The sequence below is a fragment of the Anser brachyrhynchus genome (genome assembly GCF_964034855.1).
Source record: "Anser brachyrhynchus genome assembly, chromosome: 1".
NCBI classification, from domain to species: Eukaryota; Metazoa; Chordata; class Aves; order Anseriformes; family Anatidae; genus Anser; species Anser brachyrhynchus.
This window is the reverse complement of record NC_137694.1, coordinates 208,700,305-208,725,425: the sequence shown is the minus strand read 5'-3', so window position 1 is coordinate 208,725,425 and position 25,121 is coordinate 208,700,305. Positions and strand designations below refer to the sequence as shown.

General features: G+C 42.4%; 1 protein-coding gene across 7 annotated transcripts in view; it reads right to left on the bottom strand.

Annotated features, from left to right (window-relative positions):
* TENM4 (teneurin transmembrane protein 4) overlaps positions 1-25,121 on the bottom strand; it is a 1,681,110-nt gene that overhangs the window by 71,970 nt on the left and 1,584,019 nt on the right. For all 7 annotated transcript variants that reach the window (XM_080576311.1, XM_080576312.1, XM_080576313.1 and 4 more), the window contains 3 exons: positions 24,451-24,667; positions 10,939-11,058; positions 4,993-5,254 (listed from right to left, as the gene is read on the bottom strand). In XM_080576311.1, coding sequence (XP_080432437.1) covers positions 4,993-5,254; positions 10,939-11,058; positions 24,451-24,667 — 599 coding nt within the window. The remainder of the gene's footprint in view (positions 1-4,992; positions 5,255-10,938; positions 11,059-24,450; positions 24,668-25,121) is intronic.

The following is a 25,121-nucleotide window of genomic DNA, read 5'->3' as shown; positions in this document are numbered from 1 at the left end:
ACTCCTCTCTCCTTCCCTGTAACTTGTACTCTCCTACCTCACCTCTGGCCCTCTTTGCCCTGCCTAGCTCTAGACTCTTTTTTTCCCCCTTTGTCTTGACCCTTATCTTCTGCCCTCACATTTGTTCCTACTTATCCTGGTGCTTGCTTAAAACTCCCTCCCATCTTACCTATGTGATGAAGCTCTTGACCTGACCTACCACCAGCAACATCTTTCCCCTGCCTTGCTTTCTCCCTTCCCCTCCTTTTCCAAATTCATTGGTATTCTAGGTGAGTTGCTTTGTTTTCTCCTCCAGCCACACAGTGGGGACATTGCTGACTGACTGGGACGTTCACCTCACAGGTCTCCATTCCAGTACAGAATTTCACAGAAGACTGAAGGACTGCAGGGAAAGTTTTGTCTGACCCTGTTCTGCTTTGAGAATAGAGGAGACTCAGTAAAGATGGGATTTTCAGGTAATTTACCTGCTAAAGTATAATCAGATCTTAGAATTATTATTATTTATTTTTAGGTGGAGAAATGCAGGGATATTTTCTGGAAGGCAATGCAGTGTACATCCCTTACACCATGCTGATTCTCCTGTGCAAAATGGTGATGAAGGGCATTTCTTTCTCAGTTCTTTTGGGAAAAGAAATTAGTTGTTACTTTTCAGAAAATTTCATCCTTAGGTAAGCACCCAACATGGTCACTTTCAGCACAAGCTGGCAACCTTTGGGAAAGTTCGAAAGATGAAGGTAGAAGCTTAGCAGCAAGCCTGAAAACTTGGTCTGATAATGGGATGTGTCAGGAGGTCATAACTAGCTCTGTTCTCTCCTGCACCACTTCTGCAATTCTTTCATGTGCTGGGCCCAAAATGAGCTATGAAAATACTTCCCCAGCAATAATCAGCTTTCATAATGCTAAGGGCACAGAGGCTGGAAGGCAGGTGGGTCAAGAGATCCTCCCATCAGGAAGGGATCACAGCTGTCCTGGGGCTCTCCAAGCCACTTCTGCGCCTCCCACACTCAGTTCCCTCTATGTGGGAGCAGTAAAATTCCCTGATGTGACAACTTGTTCATCTCTTACAGGTTTTCTAGTTAGAGTTATAAATAACGACAAATGTTGTAATCTGCCCCCTGAAAAGACCTCTTCTAAGCTATTATCCAAGGCCTAACACTTTTTCAAGGGATAACTTACAACCTCTGGGCTTGCAGCACTTGACAAACGGACACATCCAGAAGTTAAAGTGCTGTTCCACCGTGCTCATAAATATTTACTTTCTCTAATGCAGCCTTTTAAATTTACATATCTCAGCGCTTAGGAAGCTGAAAAATGACAGAACTGGGAAAACCCAGGATTTTTAAAATATATTTTCAGAGCTCAGCAACAAGCTGGGCTGGGACCAGGCTCAACCAGAGACCAGCTGAGCCAAGCTGCAGTAAAGGTGGTCCCTTGCATCAAATCTGTCTTCATATGTAGCCCCTTTAGGAAAAAGCCAGACAGAAATAATTGTCACTGAGGTACTATTTGCAATGTCTGGTTCAAACCCCTATCAGAAATAATTATTTCTCTCTGTCATGGTGTGTCTCTGCTGTCTACCGTTTCAGAGGAAGGGTCAGCGCAGTGGTACCGAGGCACTGAGCAGGACAAGGGACCGTGTTTAAGGGTGCCTCCTTGAAGATCTGGTTCAAATGGTAATTCAGATTATCCGAAATGCATTTGTAGTTTGTAAGCAGTACTAAACTAGCAACAAAGTAGGGTGGGAGAAGGATAATCCAACAGGACGCTGGTGGGACAAGAGGGAAAAATAAACTTTAAAATACCCTGAATACACAAAAAGTAATGATGTCTGACTTGTGTACTTATTTCTCTTTGATAATTGCTGCTTTGTCCAGACAAATTCATATGCTGTGTCCAAGAGTAGGGCTCCTGGAGTTTATCACAACCTAAGCAAAAGTGGTCGAGCCACCAGCTCAGTCAGAAGAGCTGGAGCTTCAGACTTACGAGGGATTTTCACCACTTAGCAATTTTCACTGCCTTGTTCCCTTCAAACCTGGGTGGTGATCTATGTTTGTGCTAGTAGCAAATTCTTCCACTCTTTGCATGAGACAATGTAGAAAATACTGTTTCTGTGTGCAGGGTTACACGTTTTTCTTACAGCTACTCTTCACTCTGCCAGTATATAAGGCAGGAAACTTTTTTTTTTTTTTTAATGCAATGCTCAGAAGGAATTTTGAGAAAGAAGGCATTTAGGGCCTGATTCGGGGACCTTAGCACAAGCACCTAGTGCCTTTGAGATGTCATACGGTATCCAAAACCTCTGCATGGGGATGATTGATCTGACATGGAACTTCTTGGGATCTCCACCTTCCTGAAGCTACAGGTAGAGGTCTGAAGGGACTCTTCAAGGTACCTTAAATGGCATTAAATCCGTGTTTAGGCACCTGAATCTAACACTTAAAATGTATTATTAAGTCTTTTGAATGCATCCATGTAGAAGACACTGCATGTATTTGTTGAATATCGTGAGGTTCCTATCTGCCCACTCCTTTAGCTTGTCAAAATCCCTTTCCCAGCCCTGCCATCTGCCTGTCAACTCCTCCCAGGTATATTCTTTACTATTATATTTAACATTTCTCTAATGTGGACTATGTATTATAAAACGCAGCTGCAGAAGCTGACAGCTAGGCTATTTTATATTGTACGTATACCCAGTACAGGAATGAAAAGTAGTCCGTTTATGAACTGAAGTGTAGTCAGGACTCTGCTATAATAGCAGAGTCTCTTCCATGACTCCTACATCACAAACTCTTTTACCTTCATCTGTCAATATTTGAGGAAGAATACAGTTTTAACAGGTTTTGGCTCAACCACTTGGCCTGTGGGAAAAGTACTGTTCATCATGTTGTATGGGGGGCTTACTCAAATTTAGGAACCTAAAAGTTAGGAGACTCCTCCAAGCTATTCTTCCAGGTCTCTCCATTGGCAAAAGGAAGAGATAGGTTCTCCAGAAGGTGAGTCTTGCCATATTAACTTGAAAGTGGGATTCAATTCCAGTTTAAGCATCTAAATCCAGGAACTAAATCCAGTCGTTGACTTATAAGTGTGTGTATATGAGCTAGGCATCTAAACATTGATTATAGTCAGCAGAGATCTAACCAATACTGTCAGTGGGAATCTGATACCTTCAAGATGGTCAGTTTAATTGATCTGTAGCTCTGCTGACAGTATTGATTAGATTTCTGTCAGGTTTAATGGGAGCTCGAACATCCAGCACACCTCCAGACGACTGTAGGTGAACACCTGATTTAGACGCCTTAATCTCAAAATGAATCCCACTTAATTACATTCCATAACTACAGGTGTCCAGTGCCATTTGGGATGTCCACGTTATCCGTGACATTCACAAGGGTTTGGCAGATGTAATGCAAGACACTGATAGGAGAATTATTCTGAATTGCCAGTTGGAGACCAAGCACGATATTTGCAGGGCATTTCAAATGGCACTACACATCTATAGTCAGGAAATCGTATCGAACCATTGCTTATGATCTACATCCCTGGCCGCTTTCACAGTCAATAGACAGACACACTGTTATTGAAGAGAAATTATAGAATGTTTTAGTTCGATAGATATAATTAACAAAATCTAACAAGTACCCTACCAAATAATGAGTGAGGTTGAGTGAGATTATGATTATAGTATCACTGTATCAGATATTTGCTTCTTTCAGCACTGAACATTGCCTTTCATGGTGCTTGTTGGAAGAAGAAAAAGAGATGTGAAAATTGAACCGAGAATTTGCAATCTGATGGACATTACAAGATATGAGACTTATTTAGTAATTAAGCTGGGACAAACCCAGGGCCTCTAATTGGAAATTAGTGTGAGAAAAGTTCACAGGATTTGGCCCAGAGGGAAAGGTAAAGAGACCACTAGCTTCATTTGTTCAGTACCTGGTTCAGTACCTGGTGTTCCGCAATTAGAAGATATGAAGTGACTTCCCTCCTCATTAACGCTACCGAAACCCCAATGGAGTCAAGCAGGAAGCACACAATTTGTCGCTACACTTGTTATTATTTCTACCTTGGCAGGTTATTATTTGTCACTAAAAGCAATACCCAGGGTACACTGAATGCTGGCATCTAAGACCCAGGGAATAACATGCCCAAGAAAGGAAAGCTTGAATTCTGCTACATCCACGTGTAGCAGTGAGTATTTTTACAGACGACGGGTACCTGAGTTGTTTGCATCATTCAGTTTCCACTCAGTAAAATACTTTGAACCCACGGTAGGTTGTTACAACTACTTTATGTGACCCATATGTCCTTAAACACCAGGAAAATGGGGATGAGGAATAAAAAAACCACCCTCCCACTCTGCTCAGCCGTCCCATGTGTCATGAAATGCAATAAAACCCAGGTGCTCCACACGCTGGCCGTTTGCCAGGCCGTTCTCTGGCTGACTGCACGCCCCTGCAGCGTCGCAGACTGAGGGCTGTGTCTTCAAAACCCAAGGAATTTCACACCCAATACCCTCCCACTGAAGTCTTTAATGCCCAGCAGATCAAAGTTGCTCCTGAGCAGAAGAAAAGCATGAATATAAGAAAATCCTAAGCCTTGCACTGTGCTTTAGAGTATTGACTGCCAAAGGGCTGCCAGAAGGTCGCTGCAGGTTGCACAGGGTCCCAGTTGAATTCCTGGGTGAATTTTGCCGTCCAAGGTGAAGGCAAAGCAGAGCCAACGTAGGTTTGCACTGCCAGCCACAAGTGCTTTGTCTCCATCTCTCAGGGAAAAGGGGAAACAAACCTTCTGGCTACGTGTGTGCTCGTGAGTGTGTGCTCCTGGCAAACGTCTGAAAAATGGGGAGACAAACTGGGAGTGCTTCTTTTTAGCAAAGCAGGGGGGTACGGAAAAGCACAGAAGCATAATATCGTTCAGTTTGGTCAAAGCAGGCAAAAGAAGGATAGAAAGGAACTGGGTCATCTTCTTCTGGGCTCATATGGTTCATACCTGGATTTCAGGAACAATAGGACCTTTTTCTGAGCAGGAACTTGCAAAAGCTGTCAGCGGGGATGGCGAGACCACAGGGTTGGGCCGAGCAAAGTTACTGAGATCACAGCTGGGGATCTCATTCTCCTCGTGCCTCATGACGATGGTTTCCATGACGAAGAAGCGATCCCAGGGCAGCCACAGCGTGTGCTCCTGCGTGATGAAGGGAGCCCGCTCGAAGTGCAGGATAATGGAGATCCCGCCGATGGTAACAAGATCGAAGCTGTTTTAAGAGATGGAAAACAAGGTTAGTGCAAGCAACACCCCGTGTGTTTGTAGCAAGGAAATATGTTTGTAGCAGAAAAGTAATCACAAGTCCTCATAGGCCACAGGAATACCATCACTCACATTTTACAAATATAAAAACTACAGCTCAAAGAAGCTTTTGTTGGGCAAGAGCAAGCGGAATAGGCAGGACACTTTGCCTGTTATGCACTTGTACATTAAAATATTCCCATCCCTTTTTTTTGGAGACAAATGTTTGTCTTTGCTATTGGTTTTCTAGTGTTATTTGACCATACATGCTCATTTTCTTTTTTCTTGAAGTATTTTTCATCCCAACAGAGTCACAGATTGGATCAATTCACATGCTGAAATAAACTATTTGGAAAGTGGTTTCTCTGACATGCCAGCATATAAATTCTCTTGGCATCCACTGCTAATCTGACTAATACCTAATGCAAGTCGGGAACATGTGGAGCCCAGTCTCAGACTGAACCTACTGTACTAGGCACGGGGAAGAAATGAAGACCAGAAAGGCAGTCTCTGTGCCCAGCACTCAGCACTTATACATATATCCTTTTTTGACTCTTAATCATTTAGAGCAGGGCAGGTAAGTCACTGCCCGTGGTCCAATTACAGTCTGCAACTTCATCCTAGGCTACCCCCAGCCAAGTGGCTTTTCTGTCCATGTTAGTGTTAGAGAATATCATGTTGGGTTAACAGACAGCCCTCCAGAGCTGTCTGAAAGGACGTTATCTCAGGAAGGAAAATATTCTTCCTCTTGATGTAAAGACGTTCGGATAGAGAGTGCTGTTTGTTTGTTTTACCTTCATGCTATATTTAACGAAGCACCACAGGATATATCTATAATGTATAGACACAAACAAGAGGCACAACTGAGGAAGGAAGAGATTTCGGCACAAATTGAAGACCTCTTGTTTTTGTTTGTGCTTTTTTTACTTCTTTCCTTCAGTATCTATTCTGTTGCAATGCCAGACGCATGTTTCAGGCACAGAAAGTTTTCTCTTCCCCGCTTCTCACTTGAGATGCTTGGAGCTGGTGTATGACAGCTGTACAGTGTATGACAAGCTTGCAGTTGTGTGAGAGGCTCGCTGGCTTCAGCATTGCTGCTCATGTGCTTTAGAGACGTGTGCTGAAGTACTTCCCTGTGCATGAGGAGCAGGATCTGAAAGCACGCTGACAGCCCAGAGCCAGCCTCGATGCCCCTTGTAATTACAAGGTAAGATGATGAAAAAAAGGATCTAAAATTATTTTGTAATTAATTCTGAGGCTTTCAGATCTGCTGCAAAATCCCCAGAGGGGAAACAAAAGGTACAAATTACTTCTAAAAAATCTTTGGCAAGCAATCACTAAAGAGATTATTATTAATATTATTTTTTATGGACAATAGACTGAGGTGCCATTTAGTAAATATAATTATGAAAAGAGAGTTATTCAGGAAAGAATGTTAAATCGAGTCCATGGGAGGGAGAGGAAAGCATTTTAAAAACCTAATGACGTGTTTATTCTACCACTCAACTGGGGACATCGACTTCCCAGACCTATGGAGCTTGGCTCGCAAGAGCCTGAGGAGTAACTTGCAGGTCCTTGCCAGCAAAGCCTCGCAGCATTTGTACTTTGATGAGGATATTTTTAACAGTCAATTAGCATTTGGCAAGCCCTGCAACTAGGAGGGCAAAGCTCTCTTTGCATGAATCTGGGCACTAAAAGGGGCAACGGGAGGAAAGAAACAAACATTACAAATGATGCCCAACATGTTTTTAGGCAAGTGGGGAAGAGGTTTTATTTGGAAACACCTCCGTTTTGCTCCTTTGTGAGTGGTTTTTGGCTTCAATGAGCCTTGGTCAGGGTTGGTAACCTGTCTGGGGAAACAGCCTCGCCTCTCCTGCATCTGCAAAACAGGGCGCAGAAGGGAAAGCATCACCTCCACGTCAGGCTCCAGTGGCTGGGAAAGCACAGAGGTGCAGTCTTTTGCAGCAGCTACTGCTGCACATGAGCTGTTCTTTCCGGAGCCTCAGGGTGCAGCTTGGAAGTTACCTCGATGAACTGAACAAAAAAACTAAAAGCAAAACCAAACAGAAAAACCTAAACTGAAAACACCCTCATCCCAGCTTCCCTTAGTGAAATTAAATTTAACAGGAACAAAACCATCTTGGGATTGAAAGAATGAGATAATTTTATTTCTGGTTTTGCGGCTGTTCTCTGATGTCTTTTTTATCACTCTAAAAAAATCATACTTGTTGTACCGTCATATTGTTCTGTTTTTCTTAAAAGACTCTGGAGAGACAGGCCAAAGGCTGAAATTCTCTATTTATCCACAATGCAGACTCAAAAGAAAAAAAAATAAGCACAGAATAGTGTAACCCTTTCTCATCTCTTTGCTCTGAAAGGCCAACGTATTCACTTTCTGAGAGGGCTGATGCCCATGTTGCTGAATGTGATAGTGGGGAGATGAGACTGGAAATATCTGGAGACTTCCCTGTCTTTTTATTAACAGTGCCCCCACAACCATGTGATGACTTATGATCTTTATAAACTACCAGATGGATCAAATTTAAAGCTTTGTTTAAAAAATGTGGTTTATAATCCAGTACAAAGACTTTGTTCCATCTATTAACTTGCTTTACAGAGAAATCACACAACAGAGTGGTTTCAGAGCTGGCATTTCATCTTCATGCCTTGTTACCTGAATAGAGTCTGTCCCAATAATTAGTCTAGAATCACATGTAAGCCTTTACGTTCTCAAAGAGTTGAGCTGGGAGGAGCAGGGATGATTTCATGAACAGACTAAGTAACGTGACTTAAATAGGACCAGGATTTCACCACTGGAGACTGTATCTGGCTGCTGTAATGGGAGTGGAACCTACTTGCAGAGACCTGGGATACACTGAACCATTCACAGGGGTGAAAAATTCACTTCACTGTGATTTTAAAACTGAAATTTCACTTACAGTACTCATTTTGAAACTTGGTCATGCCAAAAAAAAAAATTACTAAAGCAACAAAATCAGCTTAGGAGCCAATCAAGTTAAGCTGATGCAATTCTGTCTTTAAACTCCCTTACTTTAAAAACACAGTTATTGCCCTGCTATCAGTAAACTGATTTGCTAAATCAATTTAAGGGAACTCAGTGCACGTTTTCAAGAATAGATGTTCCTATAGTGAATATGCCAAATAATAAAGGCAGTGAGTTTTAAGCAGTTATCTCATAACCTCTGCAACACGGTAACTGCTTGCATGCGCGCTCCCATTTTTCTTCCAACCTGAATGACAACAAAGATGGACTGGATGACCCCGTATGACTGTGCAGTGCCACGGAATGGAAATGCATGCAGCCTGTTACTGTAGTTCAGGAGAAGCTACTTTTTGCTTAAGAGCATCAACTTCTTAAACCACGGCGACTCAATCACACGAAAACTGCGCTGTGGAAAAGCTGATCGGAAGAGAGATGCTTCTTCCTAAATGGCCTAATTCTGAAAACCATCAAAGTACATAATAGAAACAGCAACAGCGTAATTCTTTATGTGACTTCGAAAGTGTTTTACAAATAGTAGTCAATAAATGCTGTTAAAATCAGTAAGGCAGGCGAGTAAATGTTGCTTCCCTTTCACAGGATGGTTGGCTGGCCTAGCAAAGGTTCAGAGATGCATCTAATGTTACCTGCTAATCTGGCAGCAAGGCTAGGACTAGAATTAAGGGATGTCTAACGTCATTTTCTGCCCTGATAATTTTAGTCTGAATGCTCTTGAAGTTTTCAAGGTAATTTTCAGAAGGCTTTGCCACTGTGGAAGTCACTGGATTCTTGTGCTCTTTAAGAAGGGGCTTTCACCTGCTTATTTATTACCTCCAGAGTACAGCGATGCGCTGCCCTTCCATTTGAGAAAATACCTGCATGTATGCCTTAGACAATTTTGGAAGGTATTTTTATGATTCAAGAGCCTCAGTACCACAACTGGACAATTTGTTGAAAGTCGTGTTGAAAGACCTGCACGAGATTTCCGTTGAAGCAGAATAATCTGAGGGGAAGGTGAAGAAAATGAGATCAGAAGAGCTGACACTGCGCTGCCTGGGGTTCGAACACCAGCAGCTGCCGCCAGAAATCCCAGCTTCAGGATGAGTCCCAAATGCTCTCAGATTCCCTCGTCTGTGGCAGCTGATCTCTGTCACTTGTGTCATTTGGACCACAGCGTCTGTCAGGGGCTGAGTCAGCAAACGGCAGCACTGAGCTCCTTGAAACCAATTTAACTTCTGGAGGCTGGCAGCGGGCCCCAAGGAACCAGCAGTTCACTGAGGGCTGGTGGAGCATACTGATGCTGCAGCTGCATCGCTTTCTGCCTGGCTCCCTGGCTGAGCTGGAGGCTGGGGAGGACGCGGTGTGAAAGGCACACCCCCGGCTTGATCTGCCAGCAGAAGTAGCCTTATAGCTGAAGTGGAAAGAAATAGTAACTCAAATATTGAAAGGTGCAGGGACAGCGCTGCCCACCTCTTGCCCTCTTACGCTTGTTGGCTAGAGGTGTGGTTAAAGGCAAGGTCCCTCTGTTTTAAGTACAGTGCAATTGCAAAGCAAAGAGATGGTCCCTTCCTCAGAGCACTTGTAATCTATACGAAATATTACACATAGTAATTGTGTACTGTATAGGGCAAAGAAACAAGCAGACAGGAAAAAGGTTATAGCAGGCATTATTGTCCAGGAGTTTCACGGATATATATGTTCTAAAGTATGCAGATTTTGTGCTGGTCTATACACAGCAAATTGATGCTGAGCGTGCAGTTTGAAAGCAAAGTATGTTCATGCAAAGGGTGTTCAGTGAGTCTGATAGACACTCATAGCATAAATGTGCAAGACTTTTTCCTTTTTGCAGTAATGCCTAAGCTATAGAAACTACAAAGGCATCCTTTTCTGAAGGAGACCACTAGTTTTCCAGGGATGCCTCTTTGTTGTCTAGATGTCATTGTCATATCATACAATAGATGTAGCATCACTAAGAAAGCCTCCTGGTCACCATCAGTGTTAGAGTAGGTGCAAAAACCCCCGAGCATGAACAAGGCAGCATTAATCTCATGTTGCTAGCACACGTTCCTCTCTTTCATTATAATTCTATCAGCTTCTCTGGCCAAGTCAAACCTTTAATGAAAGTGGTGAATTGGAGAGGTGCTAAAATCTATAAATCCTCTCCCACGTGCTAGTGGTTAGTAGTCAATACATATGGCATGTGCAGCTGGAACCCCTAATATTTCATTTTTGTTCTTAAAAGAAAGGGAGCCAATTAGCAGTGACAGACAAAAGATAAGATGAAAGACTTTCCCAATTTGCAATGGTTTTGTTTTGGTTGAGTGTGATTGTTCAGATTTTAAGCACTTGCCTCTAAAACAACTGTAATTTTAATGACTTCTTTGTAATCATTTCAACATGAATTAACAAGAACAGAACTGAAGGAAACGTCTTTTCTTTACATGCATGTGCAGTTCATTGCCTAATTGTTGGCTAATGATTCTAGTTTATATTACAAAGTTAATAAATAATAAAAATAACAACCAGCAACAACAATAAGGCATCAACATCTTCAAAATGCATAAACAATAAATGTGCCCTTGGAATTTCTTCCCTAGTGTTGATAGCATTAATACTGCTTGAACACTGTAAATCCTGTTAAGATATCCTACCTGCCATCCTGTCTGCTGATCGTGTACCCAAATAGAGGATTGTTGACAAAGCTGATGTTGACTCCAACTAGAGGGGTCCCGTCCGCTGTCATCACCTGGCCTCGAATCACACATGCATGTCTGGATGAAGAAGGAGAGAAACGATAAGAAATGGTAAGTCTTTTGACAAATGGAGGATTTTCCTCTATTTCTGGGGCTTGGAGCTCCTTTTAATTAGGCAGCCCAAGCCCTTTCGTCCTGGAAGGCATGGGGCCATGCAGTCTGGCCTGATGGTGGCATGCTGCTCTTGAAGATTTTCTCAGGAGAAAAAGAACATTTGTGTAAGAACATTCGACACTGAGGCTTACCTTTAACCTACTCTTGAAAAACACAACTGCTGCAGCATATATTTCACGAACTATGAGCTTCTGTAGGGTTCACAGCATCACAGTGGAATTTGCTGTAACCAGCTAAGTTTCACAGTGCCTTGACAATACTGCCCTAAGTATGCCCTGTCTTTTTCGTTCCAAATTTGGTAGCTTGCACTATTTTATAGACTACGTATATTCCAATTACTCTATGCTCTGTAATGTGCTCTTTTATCTGGGGATCTCAAGGATCTTTACAAACATTGATTAATACTGCATGATAGGTATTTTACAGAGAAAGCAAATAAAGCAGAGTGGTTTTCAGTTGTCCAAGGTCAGGCAGAAAATCTGCAGTAAAGCCAAAGACAGATTTTCTGGGTTCTTATTCCACAGCCTGTTTCCAGACCTCTAAGTCATTGCTATGCTGCTACCTGAGGAGCTTTCTGTAAAGACAAAGCATCACACGTCTGTGAGAGTGTCTGAGCCCAATTGCTGGCTGAGGCCAACTATTTTTCTGAGCAACAACAGCAAATTGTGGTGTCAGTGTGCTAACGTGACCCGGTGAGTGATTTTCCTTGCTGTTGTCCTGGTGGAGAGCAGAGATTGAAAGCCAATGTTTCTACAGGTGCGGGACCAGTTCTCAGCAAGAGTAAATCATCCCAGCTGCAGTCGCTATCTACCCACTTGAGCTGAGAAATGTCACTTTACCGGTTCACTCAGGCAAATGATATCTGCACTGTTTTGTAACGTTGATTTCATAAACACTTGAGAGATCAAGTTATTTTCTTTGAGTCCATCTGAAAATCCGATATTGTATAATGCAAGGAGATAACGTATAATTTCTATTAAGTAAGGGCTGCAGTCGTTGTATATTCCACAGCACAGAAAACAGACCATTTGTCAGGGAGTCTTAAAACTCTTACTGATCTAAACAGAGAGCTCCAATATTAACAGAAATTCTCCAAGCGTTACCAGAATGTGCCAGCAATCTAAAATGTGACTTGATTCATATACAATTTTGGAATAGAACACAGGAAAATGAGATAATGGAACTTATTTTTCTGTCACTGAGTCTTCTCTGATATATCATCACTGACTTGTTAGGAGTCATGCAGGAAAAGACTTGGACCCAGCTTGTAGTTAATAATGTTTTTCGTACTTCTGTTGCTTCTCCCACTGAAGGCTCTAACCCAACTTCCCATAGACAACAAATTTAAAATAATATCCAAGTACAGTAAAGTGAAACATATGTCACTCTCTAACAGGCAGGCAAAGCATAACTCAAAGGATCACAATACCATGGAATATGCTGGGAATAACGTCAATGCTTGGAATGACCCTGCTGAAGCCTACAGGTCACCAACCGTAGTGCAATTTTGCACAGTGAATATGTGCAATCACATACCTGAGTGAAGAGCTAGGCTTTCTCTTCCAAGATTTTTCCGTGATTCCCTCCACCCTGCCCCATCTCCTTTTCTATCCTTTAGGGAGCCCCGTGGAAGGGTTTGGAACTGTCTCTTCTCCTTACCAGATGGCTGCACATTTTGGGAAAAGCAAGAAATCATGACGGACTTGCTTGAAGACTAAAGCCTTGTTGCAGAGCACGAGGCACTCAGTATTCTGACTTACTGATTGCATATTCAAGTCAACACGGGGACTGCTCGTGTTTTAAAATACTCGAGAGACAAGATCATGCTACATTTCTGCAAACCCAGAAAGAATACTTCCACTTGTTCCTTCCTTCCAAGAGTTAAAAGCAAGCAAAGGAAAAAATACAAAATGCTGCAGGTGTCTCCCCTGCTGCCCTACTTAAAACATGTCCAAGTAGTTGCAAACTTCTACGTAATATTGCAAGCACATTGGCTTAGATCCTCAGCTCCTGTTAATGGGGGGATGTGCTTTATATCAGCGAGCATCTGGTCCATTACATATCACAGACAACTATTTCTTCAGTAACAGGAATGAGCACAATATGGACAAACAGATGCATTTGACCTCCCACCTTCCAGCAAGAGACTTGGTTCCCATCCTAGCTGATGCTTCGCAGTGCTGTCTCCAGCACCATTTGTGCATCTACGTGCTCACTAGCTCAGATGAAGCTAGCATCTCTTCGCAGAGAAGCAGCTCATCGACGAGCCCAGCTGCATCCACCACTCCCCCAGAGGACTACAACAATAGCTTTCCTTACATGCTATAGGGAAAGATATATTCCCACAAAGGGGACATCCTTCCCGAACCACAGTGATAAAAAGGAGCTGGAGCAACACGCACAAATCTGAATTCAGTTAAATGCAGGAGGGATGGGAACTGGAGAAAAACCAAAGCCCAGACTCTGCTTGATTAGATTCTCAAATCTTCTTCCCTAGGTGATAAAATTTGCCCCACTTGGGAAAAACAGTGAATACAGTGCGTGGGAAGCAGCTGGCTTCTCTCGTGTCAACGTGTCCTTTCTGGAGGCAAGATCGACTACCCACAACGCACCGAGCCCCCCAGGAACCTGGTTAATGCTAATTTAGTCAGCCATTTCCTTCAGAAGACCTTGGTCTAAATGCAATTACACTACAAACAAGTTAAGTGGTATTGCTAAGACGCTCGGCTCTGCTAGAAGGTCTCCCAATATATTTACATAAAATTATCTCTCATGTTAATAGAAGAGATTTATTCCATCAGGCTAGGCCTGCCAGTTCAGAGTGTTTTCTGCAGTTGAACAAAATTGAATTTCTCGTAGCTAGAGCCTCGTCTTCCCATTGAATTATTAAAAGATTCTGCATACTGCCTCTGTTCTCTGTTTGTCTTTTGTTTTGTTTGTTTGTTTCCTTCACTACTTTTATTTTAGGCTGTATGGATTCTTGGTTTGCAATGAACAGCACTCTGCTGTTTTTCTACTTCTCTAATTAGACTTTCCCTACTTTTTTGTTAAAATTTGTCCATAAAGGCTTCCCTGAAACACCAAGCCATTGTCGAATTGCTATCTAGAATGCCAGATGGCATATCAGACAATTTTATACCATTGCTTTGTGAAATCTTCTTTATTCCTTTGAAAATTAATTTAAGCCTTCCTGGTAGGATCTGGGCTACAGTGGCAAAACAGACAGGGTGCAATGATACCTTTACTTTCCCATTGCTCAGGTATACAGAAAGTTTGATAGGCTGCTTTACTTCTCTACAAAATCTGAGCAGACCAAAAGAGTTTTAGAACAGAACACAGAAAAGTAAATTCCCCAAAAGCCATCTCTCATATTCCCATGGGAGTACATTAAAGATCTGACTTTAATACTGTATCTGACCCAATGTCTCATAACTTAGACATTGGTCCTTCCAACACTTCTTATTCATAGCAGTTTTCTGCTGACACTGTGCTTGGCATTGGGAAATAGAAAAAAAATACTGCTTTTGCTGAACATTTTTCATTGGAAAAAGAAAATCCCACACATTCTAAATCCTCTTTTGCTGAAAGAAATGTATATTCTTTCCCTGACTGAGAATAGGTGCCAAGGGGAAATCTCACCTCAGTGAATTTCTGAAGCTCCTCAAAATATTTCCTCCAAAACTCATTGTGCCTTCTCCTTCAAAAGTTTCAGATGTATGGAGATGGTTATCATGACTACTCAGCCAGCTTCAGCCAAGTTATTCATAATAAATATTTTAATTTGCCACTATAAATCTTTTCATCTCTTTGATCTTATTTACCACTTCATATTTTACTGGCGTAGACATGCTGGGGATTTATTCTTCTGCTCTGGATGAAGCTTCACCACAGCACCCTTGTGTGAAAACCTAGAAAGTTATTTCTTGTTGGCACGAGCCTTACTATTGAAATTAGGTGATTTCAGCAATATTTCTTCTTCTGCTACAGACTTTTTGTTCAACACTGGTCCTATCAGCTGGTCTGCATGTATTCTAGTACTCCACCTGCAAAATTACAATTGAGGCACATTTTCTTACAGGGACATTAAGAGGATAATTGTAGTAATCTGCTAATCGCTTGCACAGGAATTTTTACATTCTAACGGTACTTCATCTGTGGCGTGCTGGGAAACCTTTCTGGTAAGTACCTATAAATACAGTCATTTGGTACAAACGTGTTCTCATGGCTTTATCTGTTGTGACCTTTTTGCTTAATAATAAGGCGGGATGCAGCAAAACGTACCTCGGCCACTTTGGTTTGAATGCACCTGTCTCGGGTCAAACCACCTCAGGGCTGTCTAGCACTGGATAGACAGAAAAATTGGTAGCATGCCAGGTAAAAGCCAAGGGCATCATGATCAAGCACATGGACACAGAATATGCCTGAGCTGACAGATGAAGGACAAAAGAAGAAAAGGCAACAGCAGAACATACAGACCTTCGAGTTTATTGCTAGTGGCAGTATCTCCCTCAAAAGCTGCCTGTAAAAAAAGCTCTGTCTGTTAAACAAGCTCTGCCCACTTGCCTCTTAACTGTGCCAAAAAAAAAAATCTCTTGATAGTCTTTCCTTGAACCGAGTCAATCCCTTTCTGGCTTCTTCAGATTAGCTGTAAGAAAAGCTGAATTTGGAACCCCCTCTACTGATCTAGATGACATCTGAATTAAGGAATTAAGGTTAGGAAAAAGAATGGAAAAGATCTTGCTAAAGGGTTTCTTGTTAAACAAGTAAGGCATGCTTATGTGAAAAAAAAGAAAATAAGAAAATGAAAGAGTAGCCATCCAGAAAGACTCCCTCAGCCCCATGGGTAACACAAGTGAGTTTCTGAAAGGGTTTGGCACGTGTTGGGCAGCCGGGATACAAATCATCAATTAGGCTCAGCTGAGAGCCTTGCCTGTAAGGGGAGCACCAGAATGCCACTGTCAATCTGACAAAGGACTAAATGTGTTCATATTCAACCAAGTCCCGGTCAGGGACTTGCTAAAATGGCACTGGCAGACGTGGTTTGCAACACTTCTCACTGCCATTCAACTTTCTGAGAAGCCCAGGACCCGGGAGAAGAAGACTGGATGATGAAGAGCAAAGTTTATAAGAGCTCTGACCAGACTCTATAAAAGAAAGTAAATTCTACGTTGTTTGCAGCAAGAAGCAGTATCTGCCCTGTTTGTTTAACCTGCTCAATGAAGCTATTTATAAGGTCCCATCGCTGAAGGGTTAGGAGGCGCTGACGATTCTTTATGTGGGTAGAGGCCTTAATTGTTAACATTTTGCAAGAAACCTTCGAGAGTCTCTCAGATACTTTACAAAACAAACAGCAAAGCCGCCTGATTGAAACGCTCCGATGAAAGCACATTGCTTAAATTGTCTTAGGAAGGACAGGAGAAAAAGCAATCTAATGCTTGTATACTTTATGACTGTGGCTAATGAAGGTGGTATTTGAAGTATAGGAGGAAGGTGCTTATTAATTTAGATTTACCATAACACGTCCGGATGCAGATTTTCTTGTCTTTGTCTCATTAGATCTAGTCTAACCTGGCAGTATCAAAACAGTGGGTCTTCTTCATCTGATCTTTCTAGTACCAAGAGTGGGCTCGGCTCTGTGTCCAGCTGTTGGCCAGTTTCTCAAGCTCCCCACTGCACACATCTGCCTCCATTCCGCTCCGTGATGAATTAGTCCTCTGAAATCTCCTATGGCATCGTGTTTGTCTGTGCTATTGGTGACTGTGGGTTGTAGCTCCTCCAAAGGGAAAAGAAGGCATCTTTCTTTCATGACAGTTAGTAATAAAATGTAATACTCATTTGAGGAAAGAGCTGAACACCAATCACTTCTGGAAATCTCAAGACTGAATGATCATTGCCCTCAGAACAACTCCCTCATGGCTCAATTCTTGAAAGGCTCGGACCCTCAGGGTTTTGAAAACTTCTCCCAAGATTTGAACCTTCTACTTGATGTCTGTTCCTTTCCTCAAGGGACAGACATAGGAAGATGAAAGCACAATCTGCCTCTCTGATCAGCCAAGCAATCTGGTCACTGTTGGACAGAGATGTCACTTCTGCCTCCAGAACATCTTGGGTCTCTATGCCTCATCAGCTCGCTGGTTTTGCATCCCAAGATTTTTCGGCTGGGAAGGTGGGAGGATAAAGGATACAGGAAAGCTGTTCACCAAGTAGGAAATGAAGAGGAACAGACATCGACATTGGTCTCTGATGTTATAAAAATGGTCCAACTATAATGGAGAAGTGAAAGTACTTTAGAATAGATTTTTATAGGAAATGTAATGCTTAATAAAGTTGGGCTGTGCTTTACTGCAAAGTTTCGGTGAAAAATCCTTTTATTCACAGCGTGGTTGTCTAAGAAGTGTTTAAAAGTTGATGATTCTTTCCTTTACTTCAGCACAACCAAAGAAACACACTCTCTTGCTTTGTACAAGGTCTCAAAGAAGCAGAATCATGCTCTCATTTTTTTAGGTCTGTAAAACCCATGTCAGGTTCAATAGCTCATAAGATGCGAGATAATTTTTGTACCTAATACAGAATTATGCTCATTTCATAATTTTTCAGAAGTGATCCTAAAACCATTATTTCTATGAGAGTTAGAGATTTTATGGTGCAATAATTTTCAAGAAGAATAATGTATTCATGTCAAGTCATAAAAAAAAAAAAGTCTGCAGATCTTACCAGTTTTGTATTATCATAGTATTTTATGTCTGGTATTTATTTTGTAAGCTATGGCCACATATTCAGCTCTGCAGAAGACCCAAAATAAAAGCAATTCCTCCCATTGAATTTGAAGTACCATGAAAGTAAAACTGAACAGGACAGAAGAAATACATTATTTCCAGGTTAATTATAAAATGAGCTCCCTTTTTCTGACGATCAGAGGAAAAGTTCTTTAACTACATATAAGCTGCCTGATAGCTTTGTAGTGATCCAAAGGAATTAGGAAAAAAAAATGATTCAATAAAACATATAAGATTTTACGATTGGGATTTTAAAACTGATTTGCTATGTATGAGGTTTTAACCAATTTAGCAAGTAAATGTCACACTCAAAGGACACACTCTTCCTGATAAATCGAAATGGTTGACAACTGCACTGGGACTCAGCTGTTAGCATCCACCAGCTAGAGGCGGCTGCCCAGAGACGATCTGGCAAAGCAGAGCTTCACCCCAGCAGTGCAAAGCCCAAATCTGCTCACACCAGCCTCCCTGCAGCTTGGGGCTGGGATGCAGATTTTGTGCTGGGCTGGCCAAGGGATGCTCCAGCAATCCCGTCTGCTCAGGGATTGCCAAATTTTCAGAGACGAGCAAAGAGCTTGGGGCAGAAAGCTCCAGGTTTTTGCAGAAGGAATGTGTCCGGGTCCCACGTGAGAATCATTACAGCAGAGAGCTGAGATTTCCTTTGAAGAAGGCAGAATGAAATAATCAAGTCACTCCACTGAACAGGATATGCTGCTCCTGGTGATGTTGATTTATCGAATGGAGCTACTGACTCAGCTCATAGCCATCACGCCGGTCATGTCTATCAACCAGCAGTATAAAACAACGGCCATGCGGGCTGCTCTTTTTTCAAAGGAACGTACCCCGAATATTGGATAAATATTAATCAAATGTCAATGTGCCAGATCCAAGAGAGTACATCAGCATCTACAGTGCAGTTTAAATTCCTAAAACCAAATGTGCACATCAGCATCTGTGTAATCCATGAGGTACTTAACTCATTAGGAGAGTTTTGCATTTCTGCTTGGGAGTTTTGAAGGCTCGGGTTTTGCTTTCTGCACGTTCCAGGAGCTCCCAGGTGCACCGGTATCACCTGAGACCTTCAAGGTCCTGCAGGCTCCTAAGCCTCCTTCGAGGTTTTGTCCTCATCTCTATTCCTTCTCTTCATATTTCCCATTTCCTCTCTGTTTTGCTGATTATATACGTAGCAAGCTATTTTATCCCTAGTATAATGCCTACTTTTTTTTCAAGTATTCCTTCAGTTTTGAGCATTCTTTCCCCACTGAGAAGAGAAATCAATAGTTTAATGTACATCAACAGAGAAGGGATGAATTCATAATTTCTTCAAGCGTGACTTTCTCTTGTAGATAGTCCCAGAAAATCTAGTGCAAGAGTTCTCAGTAATAAATATCCAATAATTTTTAATATTTGTTAAAAACTGAATCTCAGCTTCTCTAATGACTGTACTCAGAACTTCCTTTCACTGCCACTTGTGAAAGGGGAATATAATTACGTTATGATTATGCTATCTATATTATGGAAAGAAACATAAAAATTGATTGGAAATTTTCTTTCAGAGAGTCCTGTGGGTACAAACTCCACGAGATGGGAGTAGGTAGCTGCATATTTTGCATTAATTTATTATATGGAAATAATGGCATGCTCAATGCAAAATCACTTTGAGCTGAAATAATGCCACAGTATATAATTTGAAACCAAAATAAAAAGGCAGACGTTGAAAAGGCACGTACATATGGCCTGTACACCGAAAAGGTAAGTTTTAAAAGTATGCTTGTCTGCGTGTACGAGCAATAATTACCAAAATAAAAAACACTGGGTCTTTGAAAATTCCTCATTATTCTCCTGCATTTCACAAAGCTGTGATTTGTAGCTAATGAGTAGTTAATTTAAGCAGAAAGAAACAAAAATAGATGGATGCCTTTGGAAGAGAGTAAATCTGGGAAGGAGATGGTTTGAGCAGGAGCACTGGATGGTGTCTAGTACCTATGACACAGTGTTAAACAGATGCTGCATTTATCCCTCAGATCTGTTCAAAGCCATGCATGGAGCTGCTGTGCTCTGGGAGCTCCTGCATGGCCTCCGAGGTGCCTGCAGCTTTTGGGGTTCCCCCCTCCCATGGTATTTTGCTGTCAGCTCGAAGGAACCGCATCCTGCTGGAGCAGGGCCAAAGGGATGGTTTGGACCAGCCAGCCTGGGAGGAGTCATCAGCAGAAAGCCACACTGGGTTAGTTTGTTGGGGTTTTTTTGACTTCTCTCTAATTTTGTCTTTGGCTAGGACAAGCAAACTCAGCAAGATCTGCTGGAGGAACCTGTAGGATCAGGGAGGTGCATTGTACAGCCTGGCATATGTGGAGGCACAGGGGGGTGGAGTGGCATGTTTGGGGATCCCTGCTCACTGAGCAGTGGGAACAGAAAGGTGCAAACGGCATTCAGATAAGAATTTTTAACCATTAAAACTTACTACTTTCTGTACGTAGGCTATTGACATGATGGCAATAAGGGACTATTCTTGCAGCTGATACCAGATCCTGCTCTCTGATGTGTCTTCATAACTCAGGGGGTTATTTCTAGCTGCCTGTTTAATTGGGAGGGGTTAACGCTACTGGCAGCAAGTAGATACACAAAAAATATGCCAAAAAAAAAGAAGGGGTTTAAAATGCATCTACTTAAAAATCACCTGATTTGTTTTAAAATATTCTTTACAAAAACCACCATTTCTGCACATGGTTTTCAGCGGTACGTTAATCCTCTGCCAACACTTAGCATAGACTCTGTGGATCAGGGCTTTAGCCTGTTCTTGCAGTTTTCTGACACTGTCCCTCAAGAGAGAACAAAGATATCAAGTGTCCTACTTGAAAGTCAACAACTTGACACCGCTGCATCTTGTGCTGCTCCTTACAATGATGGACAACTAAGAATGGCTTAAAAATACAAAGCAAACAGCAAGAGTAAGTGGTTTCAAAATCAATACACGAACGATCAAGTAGCAGAAGAGTACTTGTTATCTGTTCATCAAAATGATGTGAAAAGACATTCTGTGCATTCAGAATTTAATTTAGCTACTTGCTTTATCATCATAAACACTCATTTCAATATGGGCAATGATTATTTTTTCTTCCCAAACATGAATAATATATAATTGCTGGTATTTTGGAGGAGACAAGGTCTTTACCTTTATCCATCTGGGTAATTTATCATTGTCTTTCTTTTTCTTCTGCAGTGGTGAGAGAGCTTGTCAGCTCAGCTTGTTCTTAAAAAGCTGGAGTATAATTCAATAATAAATTCACTCAAAGGCTAGCTGTCACGAGGCATTCATTTATTTGTATCCATTAGGTGATCTGCACTGCTGTTCTCTCTAAAGGGTAGCTAAGCTGTGTCTCTGAAGCCCAGGAAATGCATTGTACAGGTATTCAGTCATCTCCCTCACTCTGCTGCCTCTTCTGCAAGCCCATACAAGAGCTGCAGCCATGCTGTGGTGTAACACCTCCTTTCCAGCTGCAGGGCTGGACGTAGCAGCCAGGCATGGCCTGGAAAAGCCCTGAGAGGCTCTGGTTCCTCAAATCCCTGACCTGAAAGATGAGGAGTGTGCCTGTGCCATGTGTGTCTCTGCAGGGCATCGTCCCCATGGCAGACAGAGGGTCCCCTCTTCTCACCTCTGCTTATGGGACTGCTCACAGCATGTGTCGTACAGCAGCGTACAGTCCTGACCTACACCAGGAAGAACATGACTTCCTGAATTGCAGCGGCAACAAAGGGGAGAAGTGTCCTAAGTCAGGATGTCAGAGCTCTCCACTGGAAGAAAAAGATTTCCTGCCCTCCCTCCTGCTGGATGAGGTTCTGAGCCAGCAGCTGGAAGGAAGAGGAAAACGGTTCATCTTGCCCCCAGCTGCTGCTGTAATCTTCATGGAGATGTAGTTTGACGGTAAGAGGGATTTTATCACCAATCTGTTTTTAAACCAACAGGAGGAGATTTAACGAGAACGCTACCGAAGAAAGGGCATAATCACACGAGAAGATACAGCTGTCCCAGGCCAAGGCTGCCTGCAGGATGCTCCTCCATGGAGAAGGCTCTCTCTGACCACCGCTGAAGTGCTGCCATTTCCAGGGTGACAAGAGATGTCTGCTTAAAGGTTCAGCCTTCTGACAAACAGCCAGTTGGAACTACAAAGAGAGGCTAAGCAGGCAGAAAACGCTCGTGACGGTTGAGTTTATCCAGATCTGTAGGACTTTTAAGAACTAGCAGGAACTCACGGTATCTTTTACCATCTCAAAAGAGTAATGTCATTTTTAGCAACCCAACAGACCAATAAGCCCAGATTGTGTGCTGTGGTGCTGTCTCGTGGGAAAACATACCTTCTGCTGAAATCCTTCACTGTTATTTGCAACTGCTCTTGTGATGAGTCAGATATTTAACTTGAAAGATGCAATAAAATCACTGCCTGAGGTGGCATGTCTGTGGACCATATTTAGTGATACCCACCCCGTGCTGATATTTTAAGAAAGGCAACCTCATCAGTCATCACTGTCTCTGTATAATTCTTCGTGTTAACTTAAATGGAACAAGGAGCTCCATTTATTAGTTTCACTGTAGTAAATTAAAAGCAATCATTAAAACCCTTCCTATTGATTTGAATCTTTGCATTCTCTCACTCTAATAATCTATATGCCAAATAAACATTTCTGCTAGCAGGTGCTTCTTCTGAATTCTGAATCCTTAGAAGGGCATTTACAGATGGAAAGTAATTCCTTCCTACATAGAGATCTGCCATCAGATCTATGAAACACACGTAACTCCTGCAGGAATTTATGTGGCCCTATGTGACAATCTTTCTGGTTCTCTGCTGGCACTCCCAGAAGCAAATTTACTATATAATGAGAAATTCACATTATTCCCCTCACCTCTCTGTACTGGTGAACGCAGACTTTCTTTAAAGAGAAGCTGCAAATTGTTATCACACATGCGTGAAGATTCCTACAGTTCTTTAGCTGCAAAGAAAAATCTGTTAAACATGACTTGTGTCTACTGAAATCCTCTACCTACCAAAACAGGTAGCTACACATGGCTCTGAGACCACAGTCCGCCGTGGAAAGGCTTCCAACTGTGAGCTCAACTGAGGAATTACAACTCTAAATATATCAGAAAATGGAATTGTGAGTGTAAGTTATTTTAAGTTCTGAGACCTGATTTTACAGCAACATATCACAACTGACAACAGAGGATTCACTGTTCTAGCATTGAGTCTAGAGCCTGGACTGTTCAGTATCCTGAATCTGTAATCTTGAGAATGCTGGCAAAGGAAAACTGTTTGCTACATAATGACTGCTTGGCTTTGACCTGAATCATTGCCATTAGCTTTTGTGGACTCTGAAGGGCTTGGCAGCAAGACAAATCAGAGAAACTATCACATCAGGCCAGTTCCCTGCCCTTGGCATGCCTCTAAGTGGTTCACATCTGAGGTCAGCCTGTAGACCACCAGAGATGGTGACACACAGGAGGTGGTACCCACGGGAGGTGTGACCCAGGGATGCTGGCAATGTCCCCTCCTGGAAGAGCATTAGGTCAGACCCAGAAGGGCCCGAGAGGCCTGCTGAGATGCAAGTACTGAAATAACTACCCGCAGGAACACGAGGATTGTATAGTTTCAGAGCCAAGCTGTTCACTGCTGTGCGTGGGAAAGCTGAAAGTAAGCAGTTAATGACTGGGTGGAATTCAGCCGAGTTCAAACCTCAGTGCTGAGAACCACCTCGTGGCTCGGGGTCACCACTTCTGAAAGGCAACATTCGGAGCAGGCACCGAATGATCTAAGAATCTAATGCCCCAGGGTATGTATTGTGGTGTCCCACTACAAGCACACAGTTTAAAGGGGCTGCCTCTCCTGACAGCCCGGCACTGCCTGAACCGAAGGGCTGAAATGCAGTCGCAGACGTGAACGGCATAAAATCTCTTTGTCAGTTCCTATTTCGTGATGATGATTGCAATGAATGTCTACGTATGAAAACCAATTTATATTCAACTTGATTGTTTACATCAGCTTTTGCTCTAATAGCCCTCCCCAGACTGTAAGATTTTCTCCAGGCCTTTGGAAGCCATACAGTAGACTCTAAATATCATTCCAGTTTCCCTTTCTGTTGGCTCTGTCAAACCTCTGTTTAATGTGGAAGAAGGTCTGCCATTGCTAAATGTACTAAATAGTTCTGGAGAATGACAGTCACTTGAACTAGAAGAGCCCTGCTGAACGGATGGCTTTTGTTCCTTGAAATAAGAGAAGACAGGACAGATGCAACTGCCCATGCACACTGGGAGAGAAACATCTTTTCTTACTGGGTGGCAGGACCTTGCAGAAGAGGAGAAAGAAAACAGAATTATACCAGCCACAAAATTTTACGGGTATTTACTTCCCTGAGATGGTTTCCGTGTATTGCATCTTGCTGCTATTCCTTCTTAAGCCATTCTACCTCTTTCACTGGTCCAGTGGCTCACGCTTTCCCTCTTACTGAAGGAAAAACAAAATTAACTTACCCTCCTTCAAAGGGATTGTCTCCTGGGATGATGTGAGTGCTGTCCTTGCCAATCAGGAACTTGATCCGATCATAGAACGAACGCAAGCTCTGTTGGGAGACAGGGGCTTGTGTCTCCTGGATGATATCCAGGGGGTCCGGGGAGCCCAGGCACAGCGCGTTGACGTGGCACAGTGGCTGCAAGCAGCAGTCTGGGTCCATGCAATCAACCAGGCCATCTACAGAAGGATAAGAAAGATTAGAGCAAATGTAACATGGATTGTTGCAGACTTCATGGTGCAAGAGCACTTTATAATGCAGACAGAGAGAAACGTGAACTTTACACCTGCGCAGAGAAAGACCTGTTACCTTAATGCCCCAATAAAGAACATCAAGTATGAATTAATATTTGTATATACATGAAAACACGCATACACATGAGACCAGAAGCTAAAGAAACCATATTTGAGGTTGATTCTGGGACATGCCTTTTCACATCTCGGTCATTGAGATAACTCTGGAGACCCTAAAGGTTGGTGTGTTTTTTATTTCTGTCCATATACCAATGACTTTTTTACACCACTCCTGTTGCCTGTACAAATCACAGGCAACCTTCATCACACCAAAGCTAGCAGGGTCACTTTCAGTAATACTCAAAAATGGAGAAAGCCATGATATCTACCATGGCTACAG